This window comes from Nyctereutes procyonoides, unplaced genomic scaffold (genome assembly GCF_905146905.1).
Source record: "Nyctereutes procyonoides isolate TBG_1078 unplaced genomic scaffold, NYPRO_anot_genome, whole genome shotgun sequence".
NCBI lineage: Eukaryota > Metazoa > Chordata > Mammalia > Carnivora > Canidae > Nyctereutes > Nyctereutes procyonoides.
This window is the reverse complement of record NW_026575030.1, coordinates 32,996,924-33,022,144: the sequence shown is the minus strand read 5'-3', so window position 1 is coordinate 33,022,144 and position 25,221 is coordinate 32,996,924. Positions and strand designations below refer to the sequence as shown.

At 39.1% G+C, this 25,221-nt stretch overlaps 1 protein-coding gene across 1 annotated transcript in view; it reads left to right on the top strand.

The window, feature by feature from the left end:
• The window catches only part of PHLDB2 (pleckstrin homology like domain family B member 2), a 217,746-nt gene extending 192,819 nt beyond the window's left edge, over positions 1-24,927 (top strand). The window contains 6 exon segments of the mRNA XM_055316051.1: positions 5,355-5,559; positions 15,085-15,175; positions 16,155-16,301; positions 18,370-18,589; positions 22,204-22,289; positions 23,086-24,927. Coding sequence (XP_055172026.1) covers positions 5,355-5,559; positions 15,085-15,175; positions 16,155-16,301; positions 18,370-18,589; positions 22,204-22,289; positions 23,086-23,226 — 890 coding nt within the window. The 3' untranslated portion in view covers positions 23,227-24,927.
• Positions 24,928-25,221: the final 294 nt, after the last annotated feature.

Here is a 25,221-nt window from a genome sequence, read left to right as displayed (position 1 = left end):
GTTGCACATTTGCTAGAAACTCAATCCTGAGTGCAGCTGTTCATTCACAAGCAGCTGCATGAGTCCCTTTGTTTTTTTTGTGTTTTTTTTTTTTTATTATTATTACAACAGACCATGCCGGAAACAAGAGTGCCGGGGAAGCATGGTTTTGTAAGACCCAGAATTTAGATAAAGATAAGAGTAGGCATTGTCATGTATGTAGGCTAAATGTAAAACACGATGTTTCTCCTTTTTAAAGGCCAGGTATAAATAAGGCTGGGTACAGGGGAGGAGGGGACAGTTTAGGACACTCCCACATATGCATCCATTTAAGCCTATTTTAGAAGAAAGACCTTGAGCCCAGTGAAGACCGCTTTACCTGACTGGCTTGAATAAATGAGGTGCTTATTAGCGTGGCCAGGTGATGGAGACACAGGGTATCAGAGGACAGACTGGTCATAAAATTTGATGGACTGTGCTTCAAATAATTGAATGGCATTTTATAAACCCTAGCGCTTAAAAATTATTGCTATCTGCTTGGCACAAAGAATTGTTTTATCGCTATGATCTCGTTTTTATTCTCCCTGTTTTCTAGTTGGCAAATATGTGTAAAGATGTTGTTTTCAAAATGTTGACTAACTGTATGTATGTATGTATCATGATTATTTTTTAACTTCTTGAGTTCTTCTCTGTAAACTCAGATTTAATCTAGAAATGTGAATCCATCTTGCCTTGTTAATCTGGTGTTGTGACTAACGCTGTCAAAGATGGCATGTTGGAAGTGTTGTATATTTTTCCTGTCCCCTGTCATCCTTTTTGATCTTGTCTCTTTCTCCCTTTCTCCATCATTCCCCTCCTTCATTCATGACTCGTCCTGTATCTTCCGTCTCCTGGCTGTGGACTATGGTTAGGAAGAATGAATTTCTCAGCAGGTGAGCTATGATAGGCTAACTTGTCAGAAATACTGTTGAATTTTATCCTTTTTTTAAAAAATTTGTATTTTTTAACTTAAATTCAATTAATTATCATATAACGTATTATTAGTTTCACAGGTAGAGGGCAGTGATTTATTGTTCTTATATAACACCCAGTGCTCATTATGTCACATGCTCTCCTTAATGTCCATCACCCCAGTTGCCCCATCCCCCCACCCCACCCCTCCAGTGACCCTCAGTTTGTTCCCTATGATTAAATGCCTCTTATGGTTTGTCTCCCTCTCTGATTCCGTCTTGTTTTACTTTTTCCTCTTTTCCCCTATGGTCCTCTGTTATGTTTCTTAAATTCCACATATGAGTGAAATCATATGATAATTGCCTTTCTCTGACTGACTTATTTCACTTAGCATAATACCCTCTAGTTCCATCCACGTTGTTGCAAATGGCAAGATTTCATTTTTTTTGATGGCTGAGTTGTTTTCTGTTATATACATATACCACATCTTCTTTACCCATTTATGTTAAGCGGAACATCTGGGCTCTTTCCATAGTTTGGCTATTGTGGACATTGCTGCAGACACACACACACACACAAATATTCAACATCACTAGGCATCTGTGTAATTGTAGCCCCCAAACCCAAGTCATAGTTTTAAGTCATTTCATTTTCTATATTAAGCCCAGATAACCATTTAAAGTATACATCATAGGGCACTTGGGTGGTTCAATTGGTTAAGAATCTGTCTCTTGATATCTGCTCAGGTCCTGATCCCAGGACTGTGGGATTGAGCCCTGAGTTGGGCTTGCACTGAGCATGGAGTCTGCTTAAGATTCTCTCTCTCCCTCTCCTTCTACTGTGCCCCCTCTCCCTCTCTTTAGGAAAAAAAAAAGGAAGGAAGGGGAAACAACACACATTTGGTAAATATTGGCAAAACTATAAATCCCACAATGGTACAATGGTTAAATCACAAAGGAGTTTTTAGGTGTAAGTGGGTAGAATTAATAGATAGGCATGAAGAAGAAGAAGGAGGAGAAGGAGGAGGAAGAGAGGAGGAGGAGGAAAGGAGGAGGAGAAGGAGAGGAGGAGGAAGAGGAAGGAGGAGGAAGAGGAGGAGGAAGAAGAAAGGAAGAAGAAGGAAGAAGAAGAAGAAGAAGAAGAAGAAGAAGAAGAAGAAGAAGAAGAAGGAGGAGGAGAGGAGAGAGGAGGAGGAGGAGGAGGAGAAGGAGGAGGAGGAGAAGGAGGAGGAGGAGGAGGAGGAGGAGAAGAGAAGAAGAAGAGAAGAAGAAGAAGAAGAAGAAGAAGAAGAAGAAGAAGGAGGAGGAGGAGGAGGAGGAGGAGGAGGAGGAGGAGAAGGAAAAGAAGAAAGAAGAATGGACCTTGCACATCCATTCTTCTGGCTCTCTTGGGCAGTGAAGAGAGTTGAGTTGGGTTCCTTGCATGTGCTATGCTTAGCCATGAGCCTCAGATATTGTCAGGTCTCACTTCACAAACCTTGTAACTTCCCCTCAGGTGGCTATTTCTGCGTAGATAGAAAGGATTTAGAGCATTTGAAAGGCCCTTTTTTGCTTTTTAGTTGCTGTTCCACTGCTGAATGTTTTCTTGCTACATAATTTAAAAACAAAAACAGAAGTAGTCTCAGGGATTGGGAAAGTCGAATTGTTCCCAATGCACTTACTTTGCCCCTACCCAAGCCAGTAGATGCATCCCACTTCCTTATTTAGCCACTACTAAACCTGGAAATTACAGATGAAAAAATGAATTGATTTGGTGGCTCTTTAGTTCATGACATCCCTATGCTAAGTAGAAGGGGATCCTGTGGTGACCAGGACACGTGTGTCCCCCTCCCTGGTATAGCTTGCACCTGTTCTGGAGCTACTTAGCTGCACGAGCAGTTCCTCTTGGACCTCCTACCAGAGTATCCTCCTTGGTTTGCTGTTCTTCTGGGGTGTTTCCTCTGTCAGAAGTGCCTGTACCTTTGGACAGGCAGGCCAGAGCCCGAGTCCCAAAACCAGCTCTTTGGACACACACTGGTGCAATTCCAGGATCACAGGGAAGAGTTCCAGGCCTTTATTTGTGATTGCAGAGGTAACTGAATTTTTTTGAAATTGGTCAGGAGGGAGGAGGCTAAGCCAGGTGATAGTTGAGTTCAGTGTAAAGTGTTGCCCTTTGGGAGAAATGAGCCTCTCCATGAGGTAGAACATTTCCACTCACCTTGGATCCACAGAAAACAAAAGTCCTGCACTGGGAAATATATGCTCATTAGCAGCAGGATCTTTCACTTAAATTGTCGTGAAAATCTAGGTACTCATCCTACCATCAGAATGATCCACCAAACTTGGATAACTGATGGGGTGATCTGGGGTATTTATGTTCACAGTCCTCAGCACCGTACACAGTGACACAGCTGGTCCCTGTGCCCACATCTGAAATTTTTGAGTCATTTTAGTGTACTGTTTACTTCACCTGAAGATTAGAAGTTCGTTTTCTTATTCTGCAATGCTTTAAAAAAATCGTGGAAGATAGAAGGATCAGGACACACCATCTTCTGCTTTTCCAAGAAGGTGTTGGTTGCATTATAGGGATTTACCTTTCCTGGTTATGAAAAACTGAAGGCCAAGAGGAGGTTGTGGCACATGGTGGTGTCAAGGAGATAATTCTCATAAGTCTTAAATTACGTGGCTGTCTTTTAGGGATTTGGTTTTCATACTAACACAAGGAAACATCTTTCGCATGGTCGGTGCCAATGTTGAAATTTTCTTTGCCAATAAGCCTTTTTTGAAAGCATAGGGAAAGATGCATGTGTGACTTTTTCAAATAATTTTTGGTGTTGTTTTTTTTTTCCTGTCCCCCTCCTTTTCATAATAACTGGAAACAATTTAAAAGGAGCAATTAGTAATTCCAAAAGTTCAAGTATCAAAGGTAAATATTTGAGTAATGATTTTTTTTAAAGGCACAAGCTCCACGCTTATGAATGCACTGGCTTCACTTAATGCTTTCTGCATTAATCACGACGATTAATGGCATTCTATCTTAAGTATCATGGTATGCTTTTTTGTGTTGCATCTTCCCTTAGCCAAGTGATATGTGGCTTTTGTGTGTGTGTATCTGCAATTTATAATTACAGCTTATATTAAGGAAACTTATTTCCCCAGAAATGCTCTCATCTGAACTAAAGTATTTTCACTTTGATATTTAAGACGAATCCAAATAGCTTGGCGTGCAAGCTCCCTGTGGAACTAAAATCACTTTACAGAAACTTTTGGTGTCTGATGGTTTGTGAAAGCCTCGTGGATGTGGCTTCTGTTTTTGAATGGGAATGCTCAAATGATGGCTGAGGGAGCTGTTTGGAATCATTGTCCTCCTTTCACCCTCTGCCTGCTTTTTTGACCATTTCATTGCGGATTAAAAGCCTCATTGAAGGTAGGTAGAGTGCAAGGAGAGAGGTGAAATTCAAATGGTCCAACCGTAAACTCTTAATGGATCTGGTAATAAATTTGATGAGGGGGAAAGAGATTGCAAAATGACTGTAGAGGAAGGTCTTTTTAGTGATTTGAGGAATTGGTTTAGCAGTAGGATCCCTGTTTCCTGCAGGTAAGGTAAATAGAGAATTGAAAGGGAGAAGAAATCAATTTGCATTGCCTCAAATCAGCCACCAGAGAGAGCAAGCCATAGCAACAATATTTTCGCTGCTATTGACGTGAGTTCTACATTTTCCTGTGATTGGCTACCAACAACTAGCTGAGGGCTGACAGCTAAGGTGGAAAAAGAAGAGAGTTCTGTGTACGGTATTTAGGAGGAGGGTGCCCATTGGGAGAATTGTTGACTCTAAATGTTTGAAATAATTCATGGGCAAGGAAAATTGAAAAAAGAAGAATGAGAAAAATGTGCGGTTTGGATTTTTACCAGATTAAAAGTTTTAGTGATAATATAAGCGAGATAGAAGATTCTTAAATTCTGTACCTAGAGGGTCCACCTGCTATTTTATGACCAAATCAAGTGTTCTTTAAATTTACATCCTGTTGAAGGAATAGCTGCCCTAAGACCCTTCTGTTGGTTGTCACCAGGAGTCATATTGCTTCACTTGAACCCAGCTACTTTTAGAAGATTCAGGGCCTTCAGTTGTGATTCTGTTTTGTCCTGGTTTTGCTTTGTCGTTTTAGTGTGCGCTGATGTATTCTTCTCAGTTGTACTGAGATGTGGGAATGGCAAAGGAAAGTGGGAGGTGATCCGCTGACTAAAAAGATCACTCCTAAGACCACTTGTTTGAAGCTCTTGCTTGCACTGAGCATGATGCTGTGTCTTTGATCTTCTTGGCTTCAGAACAAATTAGACCAAGGTCCAAGTTTCACAGGCAGATGTTTCGGGTTGCCCATTTGAGCCTCAGAAGATCTAAGGCTAGAAAGTGAAACATACTAACATATTTATGGCTCTTTCCTTAGGGTATAATCACCAACAGATGAGTGAAGGACAAAGGCAGAAATCTGAATTTTACAACCGCACGGCATCTGAATCAAACGTCTACTTGAACAGTTTCCACTACCCTGATCACAGCTACAAGGACCAGGCCTTTGATACTTTGAGCCTAGACAGCTCCGATAGCATGGAGACCAGCATCTCAGCCTGCTCCCCTGACAACATCTCTAGGTGAGATGACGTATTCATGATTAAGGTTTCTGGTTTAATTTTTTTTTGTATTTATTTACGATAGTCACACACAGAGAGAGAGAGAGAGAGGCAGAGACACAGGCAGAGGGAGAAGCAGGCTCCATGCACCAGGAGCCCGACGTGGGACTCGATCCCGGGTCTCCAGGATCACGCCCTGGGCCAAAGGCAGGTGCCAAACCGCTGCGCCACCCAGGGATCCCCAGGTTTCTGGTTTAGAAAAGCACCTGCTGGTTTCAAAGAGTAAAGTCATCAATTTGGGGTGATGTACATGTACAAGCCCAAACTTCTGAGACATAAACCGTCTACAGGGTGGAAGAGGGTTGAGTGTCGTGGCAGCCTTTCAAAGTGTTTTCTTTGTATCCTGTGTGACTTAGCCAGTCAGACATCATAAAATCCATTTTTCTCCTTTACTCTATTTCTTTACATTTGAGTTCACGTGTATACTGTGCTTCCTCTGTTGGTTGACTTCAAGCCTCATTAGGTCTTCTTTTGATTGAATGAAGAAACAATTTCCAACAGCATAGTATGAACTTTGAAGGATTTCTTACACTTATGTTTCATTAGAAGGAAGACTTTAGCTGTTCCACATACTAGAATTTTTGTAAGGGTTTAACCATTCACATTTGGGTTCATACTTTGAGGCAAGCAAAGATGGTCTTAATGGAATTACTGCTAAAGGCACATCTAAAATATAGATCTAGTCATGGTACTCTGCCCCTTTGAAAGCTTTGATGATGCCCTACTACCCTTTGAGTAAAGTCATGCCCTAGAGTCTGCATTCTGGATCCATCTCGGCTCCTCATTCACTCTCTGCTCCTGATACACCTCACAGGGTTTCTTATTAATTGAGATGGTGATGAATACTCAAATCTCTGTGCCTTTGACCATATTGGTCCCAGGCCTGGAATCAGGTAGTTTGTTCATTCATTCATTTATAGGTTCCTTATAGAGTGCTCCTATACAGCATCTTATAGAGCACCTATAGAGTGCTCTAGAGTCAACAGTGGAGTGGAATTGGCTCATACTAGCTCTATACTCACACTAGCAAGTACCAAATTTGCATATTTCCCTCTATGTATAATCAGTAAAGTCATGTTGGTAGTTGGAAATTGGCCATGGTGGGAGTATTTACTCCCCACAAATCAACATTTGCTATGTATCAGGGTTTTTATTTCCCTCCAGAGAGCTGAGTTACCAGCACAACACTGTCTATAGTCAGTTTATCCTTCCATTTGTATATTCACTCAATCTATGCTTACTAAGCACTGGTAGTGTCTGGTATTGTAGAGTATCTTTACCATCTCCCTCCCCCTGTCCCATCTGAGCCTGGAGAAACTTCCTTGTCCTTCAGGCTTAAACTTAAATTGGAAATTCATGAAAATTTCTCTTTTAGGGCCTTTTTCTTCTGTTTGCACTGCAGTTGATTCTTTTATCTGTTATACCATTGATCACACTGCAGTATAAAATTTTTTCTGCAGTAATTAATTGGTGAATTCTTCAATGTCAACGAGGATGTCTAAGTATCTTTTGGTTTCTACACTCAACAGAGATCTTAGCAGATAGTGGGTATTCACTGAGTGTTGGCTCAATAAATACTTCAGGATATAGTAAAATGGATATATTTCCAATTTGTTATTTTTTTAATTTTTGTTTGATCTATTTTAATCAGCTGAGAACCATTATGGTTTCAGCCTAAGAAACATTCAATATTCAATAAGTGTTACTTGAGCATTTGCATATCCCAAATACAAATGTCCGCTTGGATAATTGCCATCAACAGAATTCCCTCTGTTGGAAGGAAACCCCAGCATGAAAGCAGGAATGCTCGTGCTATTTGGGTGATGGTCATGCTACTTGAAGCAGGTCACAGAATGTTCTTGGTCCTGAATTGCTTCCTAGTCTGTGAAATGGAAAGGTTGTTTCTTAAATACAAGACAATGATGGATTTTAAAACATTACAATGGAAAATTACCATCATATAAATATAATTTATTTCTTTACAAAGATTTGAATAATTTGCTCTTTCCTCACCTACAATAAGAGAATGACAGAGACAGAGGGAAAGTAATACCAGCAAGGTGTACTTAGCTTTGGGTTATTTCATATTTCAAAATGAAAAGCATATGAAAGACCCAACTGTAACCAGACATTATAACTAGGAAATTTTAGGGCTGGGGGAAAAGGAGAAGAGGACAGATGCTACATTTTGTGGTAAATCAAGCATGCAGTATAGTTTCATTTTGGCATTAATGGGTGAAATATTAATATTATTGAATATATCATATCAGAGAAGGAAAGGAGTCTTTGAGAAAAAATACTGAAGCAACAATGAGAATTGTATTGCTGCTTGTCACACGGGAATGACCTAAATTGAAAGAGGAGATTATGTAATGATAAAGAACAGGGCTTTTGGGGCACCAGGGGGGCTCAGTTGGTTAAGCGTTGACTCTTGATTTCAGCTCAGGTCATGATCTCAGGGTCATGAGAATGAGCCCCGCATAGGCTCTATGTGCAGCAGGGGAGTCTTCTTGAGATTCTCTCTCTCTTTCCTCTGCCTCTCCCCCCAAAAATAAATAAATAAATAAATATATTTTTAAAGATAAAGCCTTTTGGGAGGTTACCATTATTATTTCAGGTTAGAAGGACTAATGTTTCATGTTAAATATTAGAAGATGCAGTATCTCACTTTTTAAGAAGTTTAATATGACTACTTGGGGGGATACACTTAAGAGTGTGGAAGGGTTGGGCACAAACCATCTGGCACTGAAGGTGCTCTGGTGACACTCGCTGCCCTGAACTTGTCCCAGCTGTGCCAGCAGGTGCCGGGAGCTGACACTGTCAGAACAGAAAGCTTAGAAGTTTGAGTACTTATTAATAGATGACAATAAACTGACTAATCACATGTGGTGTTTTGGATAACAAGACACAAGCATCAGCAACCCAGCAACTATGATACCACAGTAACAGGAGGAATAGAAGTGGGCATTAAGAGCGAGAATTCAGGACGCAGCAGTTCAGATTCCCATTGTCAGAGGGGCTCCCGTGCTTCTATGGCACTTTGTACTTCGTCCTTATTTTGAAAACAGCAGACTCTTCTTCCCTCTTCCCAAATAATTGTGAATATTTTAGACCAATATTTCTTTGGTGAACTCTTGATCGCTTGACCTTTTTATCTATTTTTTTTAAAGATTTTTATTTATTTGACAGAAAGTGGGGGGGGAGGCAGAGGGAGAGGGAGAAAGAATCTGAAGCAGACTCCACACTGAACACAGAGCCCGAGGCTGGCCTTGATCCCAGGACCCTGAGATCATGACCTAAGCCAAAAAGGAGAGTCAGACACTTAACCGACTGAGCCACCCAGGCGCCCCTATCTGTCCATTTTTGAGTTCATCTTTAGTAAAGAAATAGACTCTAAGCATTTTCCTGTCTTGGCATTTTTCCACTCCCTGCCCTTTACTCCCCTCCCAAAAATTGAAAGTAAATATTCATCCCTTCAAATACTCACTCCCCATCTCTCATATTTAATTGTGATGAACAGCAGTTGTGCAGCAGTAGCTACAGGAAATTATCCCAAAAGGATCCACGTGGATCGTAATTACACACTCAAATCTGAACACTTAAGCACAGTGACAGGGCAAGAACTTAATTTTTTTTAAAGATTTTATTTACTTGTTGATGAGAGACACACAGAGAGAGGCAGAGACATAGGCAAAGGGAGAAGCGGGCTCCCCGCAGGGAGCTCGATGCAGCACTTGATCCCAGGACCCGGGGATCACGACGACCTAAGCCAAAGGCAGATGCTCAACCACTGGGCCACCCAGGTGCCCCAGAACTTAATTTATTTTTATTTGCTTGCCCAGTTGCTTTTTCTTAAAGTGATTTCTAGAGGTAGAGAATGAGAATGATTCCACTAAATATGCCTAATGGAAAGGACAGCATCACCGTAGGGCATTCCTGGCAGCTAGTTACACATGATCACGATCATTTTGTATATGTAGTTCATGCAGACCTGACCCAGTGGCTCTAGCAATCACAGATAACCAGTCACCATATTGGTCAGAAATTACCAATAGTATCTATTTCGTTGTGCTATCCGACCCTCTGAATGTCACACACACACACACACACACACACACACACACACACAGGAAAGAAGAAGAAGAAGAATCCAAAGTATAAGATACTTGTAAAAGGTTTAGTATTGAAAGGAGGAGAGAAACATTTTTCTTCTGTACCACCATTTATTTTTTTAAAAAATACACACTACCCTAAGATCAGCTTGTACACAATCTTCTGATGGACAAGAATATGGCAAACATCAGGCAAATAAGAAACTAATGTTTGGAATGTATATTATGACAACACATCCTTCATGAGAACTTTTTGAAGTCAGAAAGAGAAAGAAAGGGCTAAAACATTTTCTCTGTTAGATATTTTTTAAAGCTATGTATTAAAATATTCTGAAAGGATAAGTATATTAAAGATGTAATTCCATGGTGAAATTCTAGCGTCAGAAACTTAGTCTTGTGGTTTATTATGTCACAGGAAGCCATTCGTGGAATTACAGAATTACTCAGAGTTAAGGGTACATTGGGCCCTTTGCTTTTTGTTGAGACATCATTTTTACGTCTACCAGTAAGTCACTTGAGTTAGGCAGTGTGTTTGCTTTTTCAGCATCATTCCTCACACCAGAAACAAACAAAAAGTTAAGAAAACAGGTCTTGGGTCATAGAAAACAGCAGCCGAGAGTCAATTCTGCATAAAACCCCTATTCTGCTGAAATTACTGGCTTGGCTTAGACTGTGTAGTGTTCTGCATACCGCCTACAATGATATGTTATTATCACAATTGCTATTACTAATTTCCTAAGCCCTGGCCTTGTGCTCATACTTGGCGAAAATGTTAGGGAATTTGATCCTTCATTATAGCTTACGTACCAGCAGTGTGCATGTGGGGCAGGGAGCAGGACTGGCTGTGCAGTTGAGGGCAATCCGTGGCTGAACTTGGGTCTAAGGGATGCTTTAGTTCGAATTTCAGATGCTTCTGATTTGTTCATTTTTGGTAAAAAGGTTGTATTCTGCTTTTCATTCTAGATAATCAACACCCAGTGTCTGCATTTTATTCTAGCAAGTTCTTCCAGAAGAGATACAGAAAACCAAAGTGATAGTAGAGGGACAGGGGCAGCCAACTGTCAAGAGGGACTGGGTGTTTCAAACCACGTGAATATTGGTTAGGAAGGGTCAGAGGGCTTGTTGTGCTCTTGTAATATTCAAGGAGATACTGAACAGAGAACGATTAGACATTTCATAAGGACTAATAATTTGCTGAAAGTACTTGGAAAGATTCATTGAAAATAAATATTCCGGGATATTTACTGGTTCTTCATTTAATGGCAATATCGGTACACCAGTCACAGTCTTGGAAAAGTTTTCTGTGTCTTGATGAGGAATTTTGTTTTGTTCCAGTTAGTTTTGTTTTTCTTTCCTTACTTATTTCTTTCTTGTATGCCGTTGTTCTTTGTCTTTCTAATGTTTTTCTGTCTTTGCCTTTGCCTATAAGGTGAATGTTCTAAAAAGCCCCGAAAACCTCAAATCTGCTATTTAGATTCCTTCACCCTTGATGGGAGTGTGTTTTTTTTTCTTTATGAATATGGTTTTTACCAAAATTGGTAGGATACAGAAAGAAATCTTCGTTGACAAAATAGCAGAACATCATTGACTATGAAAAAATGTCAAAACTAGTCATCTTTATACTGTTAATGGCCCGATGACTCAGTAGCACCAGCATCCTTACAGGAATCACATGCAAGATCAGAAATTTTTGCCTACTTTTGAAGAAGGCCAGAAGTTGAAGCAATGGAAAGAAACATTACTCCTCATAATTCGGATGGGCTTGAGAAAACAAAGATGAGTATTGTGCTGTAAATCACCCACTATAAAGCTTATCTTCAGGGATTTCAGACTCTCCTTTTGCATGGCAGGTACTAAGAATTTTGCTTGCTGACATTTGTATCTGCCATGGATGCCATGGTATTGACAAGCCGAGACTTCTCCCTACATTCCTGTTGCAGCAGCCTGTGCTTTTCAGTGTGCAATCCTGATGGGACAAAAAAATAAAACTGGCCGTGACATAGTATCACAGAGCAGCAGAAGTTTTGCTAAATAAAAGTGATTTACATGTCAAAGAAATATTAAAATCAAAGATAGCAAAAGCTATAGAGAACAAGTAGGTGTCTGTGGATACAATTTATTTTTCTCAACAAAATAACCAAAATGGTCTTAAAAACATATAAAAGGTGGCTTAAAAAAATAGGTGACCTAAAGGTTATTAAGACACGAGGTGGTAAATGTTAACATGTATTTTCTATCAAATGTTTTCAGAAAATTGAGTTCCTTTGGAGCAAAAGTTAAGATATTTATGTAAATATTGCCAAATAATGACTATCATTGGCAGAAACTTAATTATAAATATTAAAAAATAAATGGAAAACACCCTCAAAAATTCTAAAAAGTGAACAGAAATATTTGAAGACAAGCAACTATTTGAAAACTTACCCCCAGGATGTTCCCAAATTATAGATATATGAAAAACCATAGGCTGAAAATATTTGTTTCTAACCAATTTCCAACCAATTCATCCGGATAGGTTTCAGGGAACTCAAGGTCATACCTAGGCCCAGTGCATGGAAGCTGTAAGGAAGATAGATTTTGGTTCAACTTAAGTATCAACATTCTAAGAATGTGGTTCAAACAATGAAGGGATGGATACAGAAAGTTTTCTGTAACTAACGACGCTCAGGCACAACCTAGATGAAAACAGTATGTTGTAGAAAAAACTGAAGAACAGATGGGGGTTAGACAATTGGTGAGTGCTTGTTTTTGTTTCTTTAGTTGGGGAGTTTTTAAGACCCGAGACTTAGCGGAATCAAATTATTTATTTACAAATTGATAGGAGACATAAGACATACATACCTGTGTCTGTGACATATATGTCACAGAAAACACTATAGAATATAAACATGATACTCATCATGTTGAGCTGATGAGGTGTGCCACTTTAGCATCTATGATGTTGACTGTTCTCCGTAAAAAGAAATACACTTTTAATTTGTGCAAAAATTAAAGATTTTCTTCTTTAATTCTTACGGATTGAAGAGAGCAGAACTTACCCTTTTGTACCACCCCAAACAGTCCATGGAAATGAACTGTTCTCTCTTTATAAGGAGAACACATCTGGCTAAAAATTAGCCCAATGTAACCTTGCAAAGTAGGAGATTAGCTAAACTCCTAAGGATACAACATTGCTAAGGTTGACCCTTTCCTGGATGGATGCAGTTTGTAATGGGGCTGGGAGCACTGATCTTTTTTTTTTCTTTCTAAAAAACAGTTTTTTAGAGTGGTTATATAGGTTCAGCAAAATTGAGAGGAAGGTACAGAATTTCCCATATACCCCATCTCCACACATATGTAGCCTCCCAGGTTATCCTCATGCCCCACCAGAGTGGTACATTCGTTACAACTGATGAACCCATGTTGATACTTTATTATCACCCAAAGTCCATGGTTTACAACTGGGTTCACATCTGATGTTGTGCATTCTCTGGGTTTGGACAAATGTAAAATGTCATATATCTCTCATCATAGTGTCATACAGAGTGTTCTCACTGCCCTGAAAACCCTGGGTGCTCTGATTATTCATCACTTCAAACCGCTGGCCACCATGCATCTTTTTACTGTCTCCGTGGTTCTCTTTTCCAGAATGTTGTAAGGCTGGAGTCATACAGTATCTAGCCTTTTCAGATTGGCTTCTTTCACTTAGTAATATGCATTTAGGGTTCCTTCGTGTCTCTTCCTTGCTAGCTCATTTCTTTTTAGTGCTAAATAATATTCCATGGTCTGGAAGTACTACAGTTTATTTTATTCATTTACCTACAGAAGGATATCTTGGTTGCTTCCAAATTTTGGCAGTTAGGAATAAAGTGGCTATAAAACTGCTGCTACTGATTTTAAAATAAACCATATATACTGTGGACATTTATCTCTGTAAAGGAATTTAGCTCTATGTGTGAAACATCCTAGGTTTGAGTTGATCAACAATAGAATTTTGAGAGACTGTAACTAAGAATTATCCTTTTCATTTTCATATGAAGTCATTCTTATATAAATGCGTCTGACGTGAACCCCTTCTGTGTGACATGCTATAGAAGATACAGGCACAAAAGCCTCTCTGTCCCCAAGAGGGTCTAGAAAAGTGGACATATATTAAATGACTAGATTAATCTACATGCATAGGAAATAACTTTGGTTCTCTATAGCTGGAGCATCAGACTAAAGAAGTTTTGACCTAGGTCATGCCCTTTTTTCCAGAGCACTCAAATAAAATGTAAGAGAAATGTAAGAGAGAAATAATAGTTTTGGGTTAATGTTAAACATTTCCAAGTTCTTTTCTTTCTCTTTTAGTTACTGACCCTAACTGTTCTTGCAGATTTTATACCTTTTAGTTTTTTTCTTTCTTTCTTTTGTTATATAATGTCTTTCTCATTACATTTCTTTTGAAGCTCTCGAATCTCTTCAGAGAGGTTCCTCATCAGTATGGTAGATGAGTATTATTGACAGGGCATCCCGGGTGGCTCAGTGGTTTGGCACTGCCTTCAGCCCAGGGCATGTTCCTGGAGTTCTGGGATCGAGTCCCATGTTGGGCTCCCTGTATGGAGCTTGCTTCTCCCTCTGCCTGTGTCTCTGTCTCTGTCTTTCTCTTTCTCATGAATAAATAAAATCTTTAAAAAAAAAGAGTATTATTGACAAAACTATCCATCACTCTTCTGCTGCATCTTTAAGAAAAGTTTTTTTTTAATTGACCTCATGATGTATGAAATAAAATATCCACATCTATGTATATTTTTAAATAATCTCTACACATAATGTGGGGCTCATGTCCATGACCCAGAGATGAAGAGTCACATGCTCTTCTAATTGCGCCAGCCAGGCTCTCCCTAAAATGTCCATGTGTTTAAAGACATAGCAAAAAAGCAGCTGAGGACACATATTTCCAAACCAAATAAAGTGACTTCAAACCATAGGTGTCATCTACATAGAACTTTGGTGATAGGCTTATTGGTCTGATATGTCTGAATGATTAAAGCAACAAGAAAGCCTCCCATGGTCCATTATTTTTAGACTCTGGAAAAAAGCATTTTGAGAACATACTCTGTAAGATTTTGGGTTTCTTTATGAGTAAATCACTCTTCTTTGGTATTATTTTCCTTGCCTATATTTTGTGTCCTAAACTGAGGTAAATCAATGGCACCTACAATTTCCAGAGCTGAATTGACTTGCCTGTTCAGGTGAATGACTCTCCTAAGTAACATCCTTTAAAATGACTTTGGATCGTATCATACACCTCCCCAGGACTGGTGTGTGCACGTGCCTGTGCATGGACGCGTGTGTATTTCAAGAGACGTCAATCTCAAACAATATTCTTAAAAGGCTTTTGTGTTCTCTTCAGTGCCAGCACTTCAAATATTGCCAGAATAGAAGAAATGGAGAGACTTTTGAAGCAGGCTCATGCAGAGAAGACCCGGCTGCTTGAATCCAGGGTAGGCATAATGTCTTTATGCCAGAGGTCGGTGAGAACGGTTCCAACTGCCCCGCACTTGACAGGAAATTATCCTTGACCTTAAGAAGCAATATAATCTTGGAGTAGTCGCTCAACCCTTTTGGCCTCATTTTTTTCATCTGAAAAGTAAAGGTGTTAGAGAGGATTTCTAAGCCTCCATGCTGCCCTATAGTTTTCTTGTGATTTAAAATACATATAGTGTCAACGTGGACCCAAAGCAGTGCTTATTATTGTATTTTCCCTTTGATGGCCACTTTGTCTGCCTCCCAGGGAACCAGGATGAATGTCATGTCTATATGTACTCCCCCTTTCTTGCCAGCTTGTGTGCTGTTGTAATACTTAAAATCCCACATTATTGTGACTGTATTTCGAGCCCACATCTGAACTTCCTTAGGAATCCCCCCAAATGCCTTTGCATCCTGCCTTAAAGGGCCCCTCCTTTCCTCTTCTGACTTCCTTGTGGGCTTCCTCTGTGACCTTTGGCCAGGAAGCCGCAAAGCAACAAAGGACCAGGAAGGACCAGGACTGATGGCCTTCACTTAGAAGATGGTCCCTGCAAGGAGTGCTAACGCCCAGACTAGTATTGGGTGATGATTTGTGACCCTTCTTATAAACAGGAGCGTGGTGATCATCTGTATGAAATGACTGAATACCACAAGCTGGATTTTCACTTAATATTCAGTTGTGAATACACATTATGTGTAGAGTTAGCATTCAATTAAATGTTGCAGTTGCCTTTCTGGTGTGGGATGATTTTGAAAACTATGTGAGAGGTGATTTTTTTTTTTCACCATCAAAATATTTATTAAAACCAAAGCAGGAGCGAAGAGGTGATTTTAATCCAGCTGGTATATTGTTAGAGCCCGGGCTGCAAAACCAACTGTCTGGAGAGAAATTTCTGTTCCTTGGAAGCATTCTAGTATAACCAGCTTGTCTTAAAATTTGTTCTGCAAATTTAGGAACGGGAAATGGAAGCCAAGAAACGAGCCCTGGAAGAAGAAAAACGACGCCGAGAACTCCTGGAAAAACGATTGCAGGAAGAAACTAGCCAGAGGCAGAAGTTAATTGAGAAGGAAGTAAAAATAAGGGAGAAACAGAGGGCACAGGTGGGTCAGTGGGTCCGGATGGGTTGGAATAGGCTGCCCCCTGGTGGTCATTTTGTAGAAGACGGCCGAGCTGTGTCCCGCTGCCTTTCCCTGCACCTTGGAACCACAAGAGGCAGATGGGGAGTTCAGAGACCAAAAAAAAAAGTGTGTTTATCTCAAAACTGATTGAGATCTACAAACCAAATGCCACTTTTCTCTACTCCTGCATGGTACATTTTAATGGGAGAAGCATTTTTTCTGCTACCCGTTTTTTTGCGGTATACTTCAAAGAAGCATGGTTTTCTAGCAGCTTTGAAAAAAATGCAGCTGGACTTGCTACTGAAAACAAATAAAACCCTTTGGCTGAAGAAGAGAAAGGGTTCTATTAAGCCATTTTTGGAAGCAAACACGCCAGAACAAAATAATTTTACCAAACCAATTTCTTGGTAGTGTTCGTGGGCTTTTTGGTTTTGTTTTTGTTTTTCTAACCACTGTAGGTATTGTCACACGTGGCCCCTTTGCCACAGCTGTCCACACATGTTTGTGCAAGGTCACTGGACTCAAGCAAAACTCAGGCAACCCACCCACTTCCGTAAACTTCCTGACCTGCTTATCAGAGAGTCTGAATTTCTGTCACTAAAGCTGCTTACATAATATATGTTTGCTGAGGAACTAAAATATAATTTTTTGCAGTGCCATTTGACTTCGAGTTCAAACCCATTTTGCCAAGGTTTACTAGACTTCATAAAAGGTGCCATTTCTCTTATTCTTTATGGTTGGCAGCAGTTTGATAGCACAGCAGCGAGAGTCTATTTTGAAGACTGTGTGCTTTGAGGTATCAGTAAGTGTGACATCTGTCTGAAGTCAAGTACCCCAGAATCAAAGGCAAGATATTGAAGGAAAAATACAAAGGAAAACTTGTTCATTTTATTTCATCATGTCAACCCTCTGCCAAATCGTGATTCACAGTGAAGATCATCCATGCCTGTTTGGCATTTTGAAGCTAAACCAAAAAGCATAATTCTATTTTAATCCTAATTATAAGGTTTGCCTCCAAGTATATATTTAGGTCATTTCCCCCAGGCCAGAGGGGTAGGGTTATTTAACAGAATAAACTAAAAAACCATTTTCGAAATATGACCCATGGTGTTACATGCTTCATAGATTACATGAAACTTTCCTCCAGCCATAGTAAAATGAAAGATATCTAGGTACATCTTGTCCATATGTGTTCATTGGACAGCTCATGGAGTACAGCTTTGATTCTGCTGCTTACCTTATTTTAGCTTCACTTTTCAAAGCGTACATTTCTGCCTTCAGTTTCTATGAGAGAGTATGTGTAAGCCGATGTGTACAGCTTTGGGATATCTTGCTCGGGGTGGGGGGGGTGGTATGCTTACTAAATAATGTTTACCAATCAGGTCATGTCTGTTAGGCTGTATAGATGGAAGTCTGGGGAACTTCTGAGAGAAGGAATCGTCATCTGTAGGAGGCAGCCCAGGGAACTTCATGCCTCATATGATTCCCTGTTTCTTTTTTTTAAAGATTTATTTATTTATTTATTTATTTATTTATTTATTTATTTATGATACACACACAGAGAGAGAGAGAGAGAGATTGGCAGAGACACAGGAGGAGGGAGAAGCAGGCTCCATGCCGGGAGCCCGATGTGAGACTCGATCCCGGGACTCCAGGATCGTGCCCTGGGCCAAAGGCAGGCGCTAAACCCCTGAGCCACCCAGGGATCCCCTGATTCCCTGTTTCTAAGTGCTAAGCACCTAGTATAAACCTCAGGTTATTAACCTGAGCATCTTGCCATTTTCTCATCTGTCCATTTCAAGGAGTAGAATCTATTCGCCTGACTTCATCCACCCCTCACTCCCTCATCTCCCCCACTGTGTATTGTAGCATCCTTCTTAAAATACTATGCATTTTTTAAACTCCAAAGGATAATGTGTATCTTAAATTCTCATAATCACATGAACATTTTAATGCTTAGGCTTTTCAGTTCATGTCCACCCGTAAACATCTGTGACCTTCAGTGACACAAATAATTAGCTATATATGACATGGGTCTGTGCCTTTCCAGGCTCGACCTCTGACACGCTATCTGCCCGTCCGGAAGGAAGACTTTGATTTGCGAAGCCACGTAGAGACTGCTGGCCACAATATTGATACCTGTTATCATGTGTCAATCACAGAGAAGACTTGCCGAGGATTCCTTATCAAAATGGGTGGAAAAATTAAAACGTGGAAAAAACGATGGTTTGTTTTTGATCGGAACAAGCGCACATTCTCTTATTATGCAGGTGAGTGATTTCAAAAAAAAAAAAAAGAAGAAAACCCTAAGTGATCTTTTCAAACCAAGAACTCTCTGTTAAAGAGCAAAGGTGATAAGTGTCAGTATGAATGGGTTGATTGGTAAGTAATAGAATTAATGACAATCTTAGCTTAGGTATATATTATTTTATATTCAGGTTATATAGTCCCAGTGATATGAAGATCTTCTCTAGAAATAATAAAAAAAATTATGTTATTTAAAAAATATGAGTCTATTCTAGTTCTGAAATAAGCTGAAGTACAAATAAGTAGTAAATGGAACTTATCTTTTTAGACCAAAATATTGACTTTTAAACTGCAAGGCTAGGAAAAAAGGTTGCCGTTTATTTATTTATGGTCCTCTGCCCTATTTAAGTCACACACAATTAGGCAGCCTTAGCTGACAGTCACTCAGCTAGAGTTTATAAACGAGAATGGTTACTGAAGCAGAGAGTAAAGCTCATCGCTGAACAAGCGAACAAGTATTTATTAAGTGACTGAAATCTTTTTGGATTCTTTAAATGGTGGATTATGAGAAATATACCCTATTGAATCTAAAAATACAGGAATATGTATGTAACTGCTTATTAAGGCTTATTAAGAAGCCTTCTGGGTCACATATGAAACATGACCATTGTCGGCCCAGGTGTAGCTCTGTCCTCTTCAACAACCGAAGAAAAGTAGTACCGCCCCAGAGCTGATGAAGAGACCCTTCTCTCTGGCGATGGTACCAACATATGTGTGCATTGTCAAAAATTGTTATATCACTGCAATCAATAAGAAATAACAGTCCGGTCACTTAATCTATAGTGTGAGGTCAGGATATGTTTATGAAGAGAAGGGGGAGTGACCAAGAAGCATGTGGAAGAAGGGAAACACTGGCTGTGGGGCCCCAGAATTGGGGTGTGCAGGGGGCGGGGTGTGTACCTTTCAGTTAGGAGCTCTTTGGTGGGGCTCCAGTTAATGCAGTGGCTAGCGGCCTGAAGCGAACTGCCTAACCCTCAGGGCTTCCCTGCTTGCCTCTCTCGGGCTTTCTGAAAATCCAGAGATGTTCTCTTCAGTTAGTACAACAGAAAAGATGCTAGTTTAATGAGAAATGCCAATTTAGTGTCTGCAGAAATCCATAGACAAAACTTTGCCTCTGTGATAATCTCCCCAACCTCTCACCCAGAATTGTCCAAAAATAAAATTCTCATTACTAACTTCAGACAGAACAGCTTCACTCTTCAAGTCTCTGAGAGCCTCGTCTCTTGGTCAGTTACTCAGTTCTCGCTCCTTCTGACCATGTCAATGCATTTTTCCAAATTCAGACTTCTTGGTGATTTGTTTTTGATTTTTTTTTTTAAGAACCAAAACCTTTTTGGTATATGAATGATGACTCAGAACTGTCTTACACAAGAAAAGCAAAAATAATATTTCATTCAGCTTTTTAATATGTATATCAAATACGTATACGACTGACCAGTGAGTCCTAGTTGGACAAACGCTGTTCATTTGGCTGTTTCCAGCCATCATTGGCTGGTCTGCTCCCCGCACTCCCACCCCCACTCTCCCCAGACATCACTAAGTGCGGGTCCACAGGAGGCCATACAGATTGCAGTTCAGGCTGGACTTGACCCCACAGGCGCCACGGCCCTTCCACTGGTGGTGGGGTAGAAAGGCACCGTGTTTGCAAAAGGAGCTGTAAGTGGTGACAAGAGCCCAAAGTCTTGACAAGAGCCAATCGTGCCCCTGGCCTCCTGCATATTAACTGGATAACCTTACAAGAGTCTCTAAAGAAAACAGACACAGAAAACATATCTGTAAATTGATGGGATAATGCTATGGAAATTGAATGATAAATAGCTTTATTGTGTCGATTCGCGATAGCATTATTGATTCTCTTAGTTCACAATGTCCTTGTGAGGCCAGTATTTTTTTTAGAGCTCTTGCCCATATAGGAAGTGCCCTCTAAACAAAAGTTTCATTCCCCAGTTTTCTGCCTCCTTGAAACACTCATACGATTTGCTTTTATCTTCAGATTTTGTTTTACATTTGTTTTCAGAAAATAAAGTGTTAACTGTATTCCCATTAATAGTTGCAGAATCCTTCAGAATTGAGAGATACACTGACCTCTTTCACAGAAATTGATTGGAACCCACTGAATGTGGCATTAATTAAAACAGTTTCCCGAGGAGGAGCAAAACAAACACATGCAAATATGGCCCATGGTCAAACATGGGCAAGTAACTTAGGGAAATGCGGAGTTAAATGTCATTTAACAGCTTTTATTTTCCACTGAATTTATCGGGGCTGTGGTTTTTTAGACTAGCTTCTCATTGTTGAAAAAAAAAAAGACATTCATGAGTAAAAATCTTAAAAGTAGAACAAAAGTCTAATGAAAGTCTCTTTGGCATCATAAAAGTTGTAACTTTTTCCCATTGTCAAGTCTAAAAAATCTTTGCAGATTTACTCTATTCATTTATATATATTTTCAGTATATATATGAATTCTTTCTTCTTTAATATAATTGGGACCAAATTATTCACTTTCTTCCTAACTTTTTTCACATTAACAGTATTTCAAGATTTTTCTCTGATGAGTATATGCAGATCCAATCTTTTCAGTGGCTTTGTCAATTCCACTGTATGGCCAGTCTATAGTTGAATCAGTTCCCTGTTAAAATTCAAGCAGATTTTTTGCAGCTTTCTGCTATAATGAACACAAATCCATTTGCATGAGTAGCTCATATACAATAACATTTTAGGAATGGAATTCCTGAGAGAGGATTTTTTGCATTTTTAATTGGTTTGTTTTCCCAAACTGCCTTCCAAAAGCTTTCTGATTTGCCCTTCCACCAGCAGGATATGATAGAGTCTTTTTCTTTGCAGCCTCATCCGTGCCTTTAAAATTCTTTAGTACGCTCACACACATTTATGATCTTTGCCGAGTTTGACTCACAAAATATTTCAAGAAGGTATTAGATCACAGAGCGTTGCTGTTTAGTTAGTGGTTTCGTTGGTTGGTTGTTTTATTTTACTTTTGTTTGGTTTTTATGGCAAATTTGATGAAATCTTAGAAATGGTTTGGAAAAGTGCTGCATTGAAAGGACCTTAAATCTTTGACATGAAACTCTACTGGGAACAGGAGAAAAAGCATGCCGGACAAGAAATTCATAGGAAAGAAATATCAGTAGATTACTTATTTTAAATTAGAAAAAAAAAAATTCTTCTTACAAATTTCATTACAACAGTGCTACATATTAATGTTTCCATGACAACCACTGTTTGGAGAATGTGGGGAGATAATTTGTATCAGTGTCAGTGGTGTTTTTAGACTTTGCAAGCTAACTTGAGTATTGGTAATTCTGAGTTGTCTTTTGACTGCAGATTCACTGGAGAGCCTTGGGCAAAGTCAATTAGTCCCTGAGATTTGGGCTGATAATTACTTTTTTTTCTTGTTTTTTTCAGTATGGAAACTGGGCTATAAGCCCTTCACCTAAATTATCCAAATTAATCTTACGTAATTTAAAAGCTAGATCAATATTTTAATAATTATAATCCAATTATAATGTTTTCAGTCCATCGGTGGTGATAAGGCATTTTAACACCATCTATTATTGCAGACAAGCATGAAGCTAAATTAAAAGGAGTAATATACTTCCAAGCTATTGAAGAAGTATATTATGATCACCTCAAGAACGCTAATAAGGTAAACACTGATTTTCAGATTTCTATCATTGAATGCATAATTAAGTTGGGGAAAAGATGTGTTTTGAACTCCAAGCAATTTAGATTTGTTGTTCTGACATAACTGATTGATATAATCATAATGGTTCTAGTAAACAGACATAGAAGTAATTAATATAGCTGATCTTTTGTGGAAAAAAAAAGTCATGGTGAAATGAGAAAATCTTCTTCTGGACATATTTGTTTTTTAAGATTTTATTTATTTCAGAGAGAGAGCATGAGCAGGAGGCAGGGGAGGGCCAGAGGGAGAGGAGGAAGCAGACTTCCTGCTCAGCTTTGGGGCTCAATCCCAGGACCTGATCGTGACCGGAGCTGAAGGCAGACACCCAACCAACTGATCCACCCAGGCGCCCCTAGAAGATCCTGTTAATTGATTTTTTGTGAGATTCTAGGAAGGAGATACTACTTGGTTATAAGGAAGAATCTTAGCAGGGCTAAGAAGGAGAGCTATTATTTACTGAGCTAGAGCTCAATATTGAGCTAGGTACCCAGCTAGAGCTTTCCCTACAAGTAGCTGCTAAGAGGATTGATCAGTGAGCTCTCTGTATGAGATTTCTGGTGCAGAAAGGCCAAAAAGATAGTCTTGAGAAAAGGAGTTGGAAGTGGGGTTACAGGTTCTACTAGAGCAAAACTGACACCAATTTAGACTTCTATAAATTAGAGCTTTTAAAGAGGAAGAGGTCCTCACATATATCTGTATTATTTAATGTAATTTCAGGATGTTAACTTCACATTCTTTTTCCTTTTTTGGTTTTTAGAGTCCTAATCCATTACTCACCTTTAGTGTCAAGACCCATGACAGAATTTATTATATGGTTGCGCCATCGCCGGAAGCCATGCGGATCTGGATGGATGTTATAGTTACCGGGGCAGAAGGTTACACCCACTTCTTACTGTAGCGAACTGGTGCAACAGTCTACTTCAGGGCAACTGCAATAACCTCTTACAAGAATGAAGCCATATTCAATCCCAGATGAAAAGACCCAACAGACCCATCCCTTTAACCGTGTATACTCGGAACTCCTTTTATATTAACAGGAAGTCACTTATAAAAGAGAAAAAGGGGGTTTTAACTCAAAGCTTCATGATAAATAGCAAAAGGACCGAAGCACCTATGAGGAAAAAAAAAATACTATTTTGGTAAATAGCATCACTTATAGGAACATTTCTTTCAAACTATTTTTTATCAATTGTTTACTTTGGTGAAATAAACTGAATGGTTTACAAAATGTATGTACTTGGAAATACGAAATTATTTTAGCACCCCAGGTATTGGCATTGACATCATTAGTTATCAACTGGTTTCCTAAAAATCATTTTTCTGAAGGTTATTTTATAAATAGAAGCAAATAAGAGTTTGGAGGGGGAATATATTTTAGGAGAAGTTTTGCCCCAATTATTAAGTACTGCACCTAAACCAAAGACTTGATATGACTTCTGTTTAATAGTGGTAGTTTCAGGTGATGAACCGCATTTAGTGTTACTCTACATTTTAAAATGGTACTTTGATGCCATCAGATGTCCAGGAAGTTGACTCTGAAGTTACCTCTGGTATAAGCTACTGTACATATATAGCAAATCACTTTTTGTAAAAGAAGAAAAGACAAAGTTGTGTGTGTTAAACAGGAGCAGTCTTATTAGACAGACATTCTGTCACTTTGAGCAATTTAAAATAAAATACTTCATGTTTTGCTAAAGATCTCTCTATTCCCAGTGCTGAGAATAAAAGTACCCAGGAGCTGATTTCCTTTAGGTTGTCCGTTTCCTCTTTGCTCTGGAACACACCCATTAATTGCAGCCTCACGTAACGTAACGATGAAATCAGAGCTCTGTTTTCACCAAAGAACAGACCAATTAAAATCCTTATTTACGGAGGTAGCATAGTTCTATAAAAAAGAAAATGAACTTTGACTAATGTTCTCTGTAATATACTATTTTATTATGTATTTCTTTACAATTGGGCTTTGTTTTTGAGTTAAATCAATTTTTGTTGAATGAAATGACTTCAGGCAAGTCTCTTTTATAACAGTTTTTCAGTGCCATTTATCCTGGTTTGTCATGTTGTGTGTATTTGCAAATATGAACGTACTCTTTCCGAAAAGTTGGCAAATGAATAGAAGTAGAAAATAATGGCTTTGCTTACTAGTACGAGATGAAATGATGAGATTGGCAGCGTCCATAAAATCTTTGTCAGACCTGACGGGGTACAGTTTTTAAAAATTTGCAGTGTGAGCTGTATACATGTTGCCAATAAATAGATTTTCCAACTGGATGACACATGATTTTACTTGAACAGTGGAGGACGAAGTCATGATTGCAAGAGACGTTTTGATAATATGTTTTTTCAGAGATCACCCCTAAACCCTGTAATGATCTAAAAGAGTGAAATGCAATTGCTAAAATTTTGTTGGTTAATATAAAGATACGGCTTTTCTGTAATGTACTTTCTTCATAGGATTATAAAGATATTCTAATCGGCATTATATCTTGCATGATGTAGTAAACCTTTTAAAAATGTGTGTTAAAATATGTTGCGTACGGATTAAAATGTTGACCAGATTTCACATTTGAAAATAAACTCATCTCTCTCTAGGAGTATACCTATTGGTGACATGACAGGGGATGGATTAATCAGCAAAAGTCAATTGTGAATCTCCACAAAATGATGTTTGCTAACATTATGATTTGTAGTTTTATAAACTGAAGTATTGATCTCTGGTCACATTCCTGTTGCTAACAAAGTGAGCTAACGCCTGACAAATGTGACATCTTCCTGTCTTTTTGCAAAGACGCAATTGTTACTGGGGATTTCAAGGACTGTGCTTGCTTCTCTGCCAGGGAAAAAATCATGCTGGTGTGAAGTAAAGGGCTTTACTTGATGGTGACCTCATTTG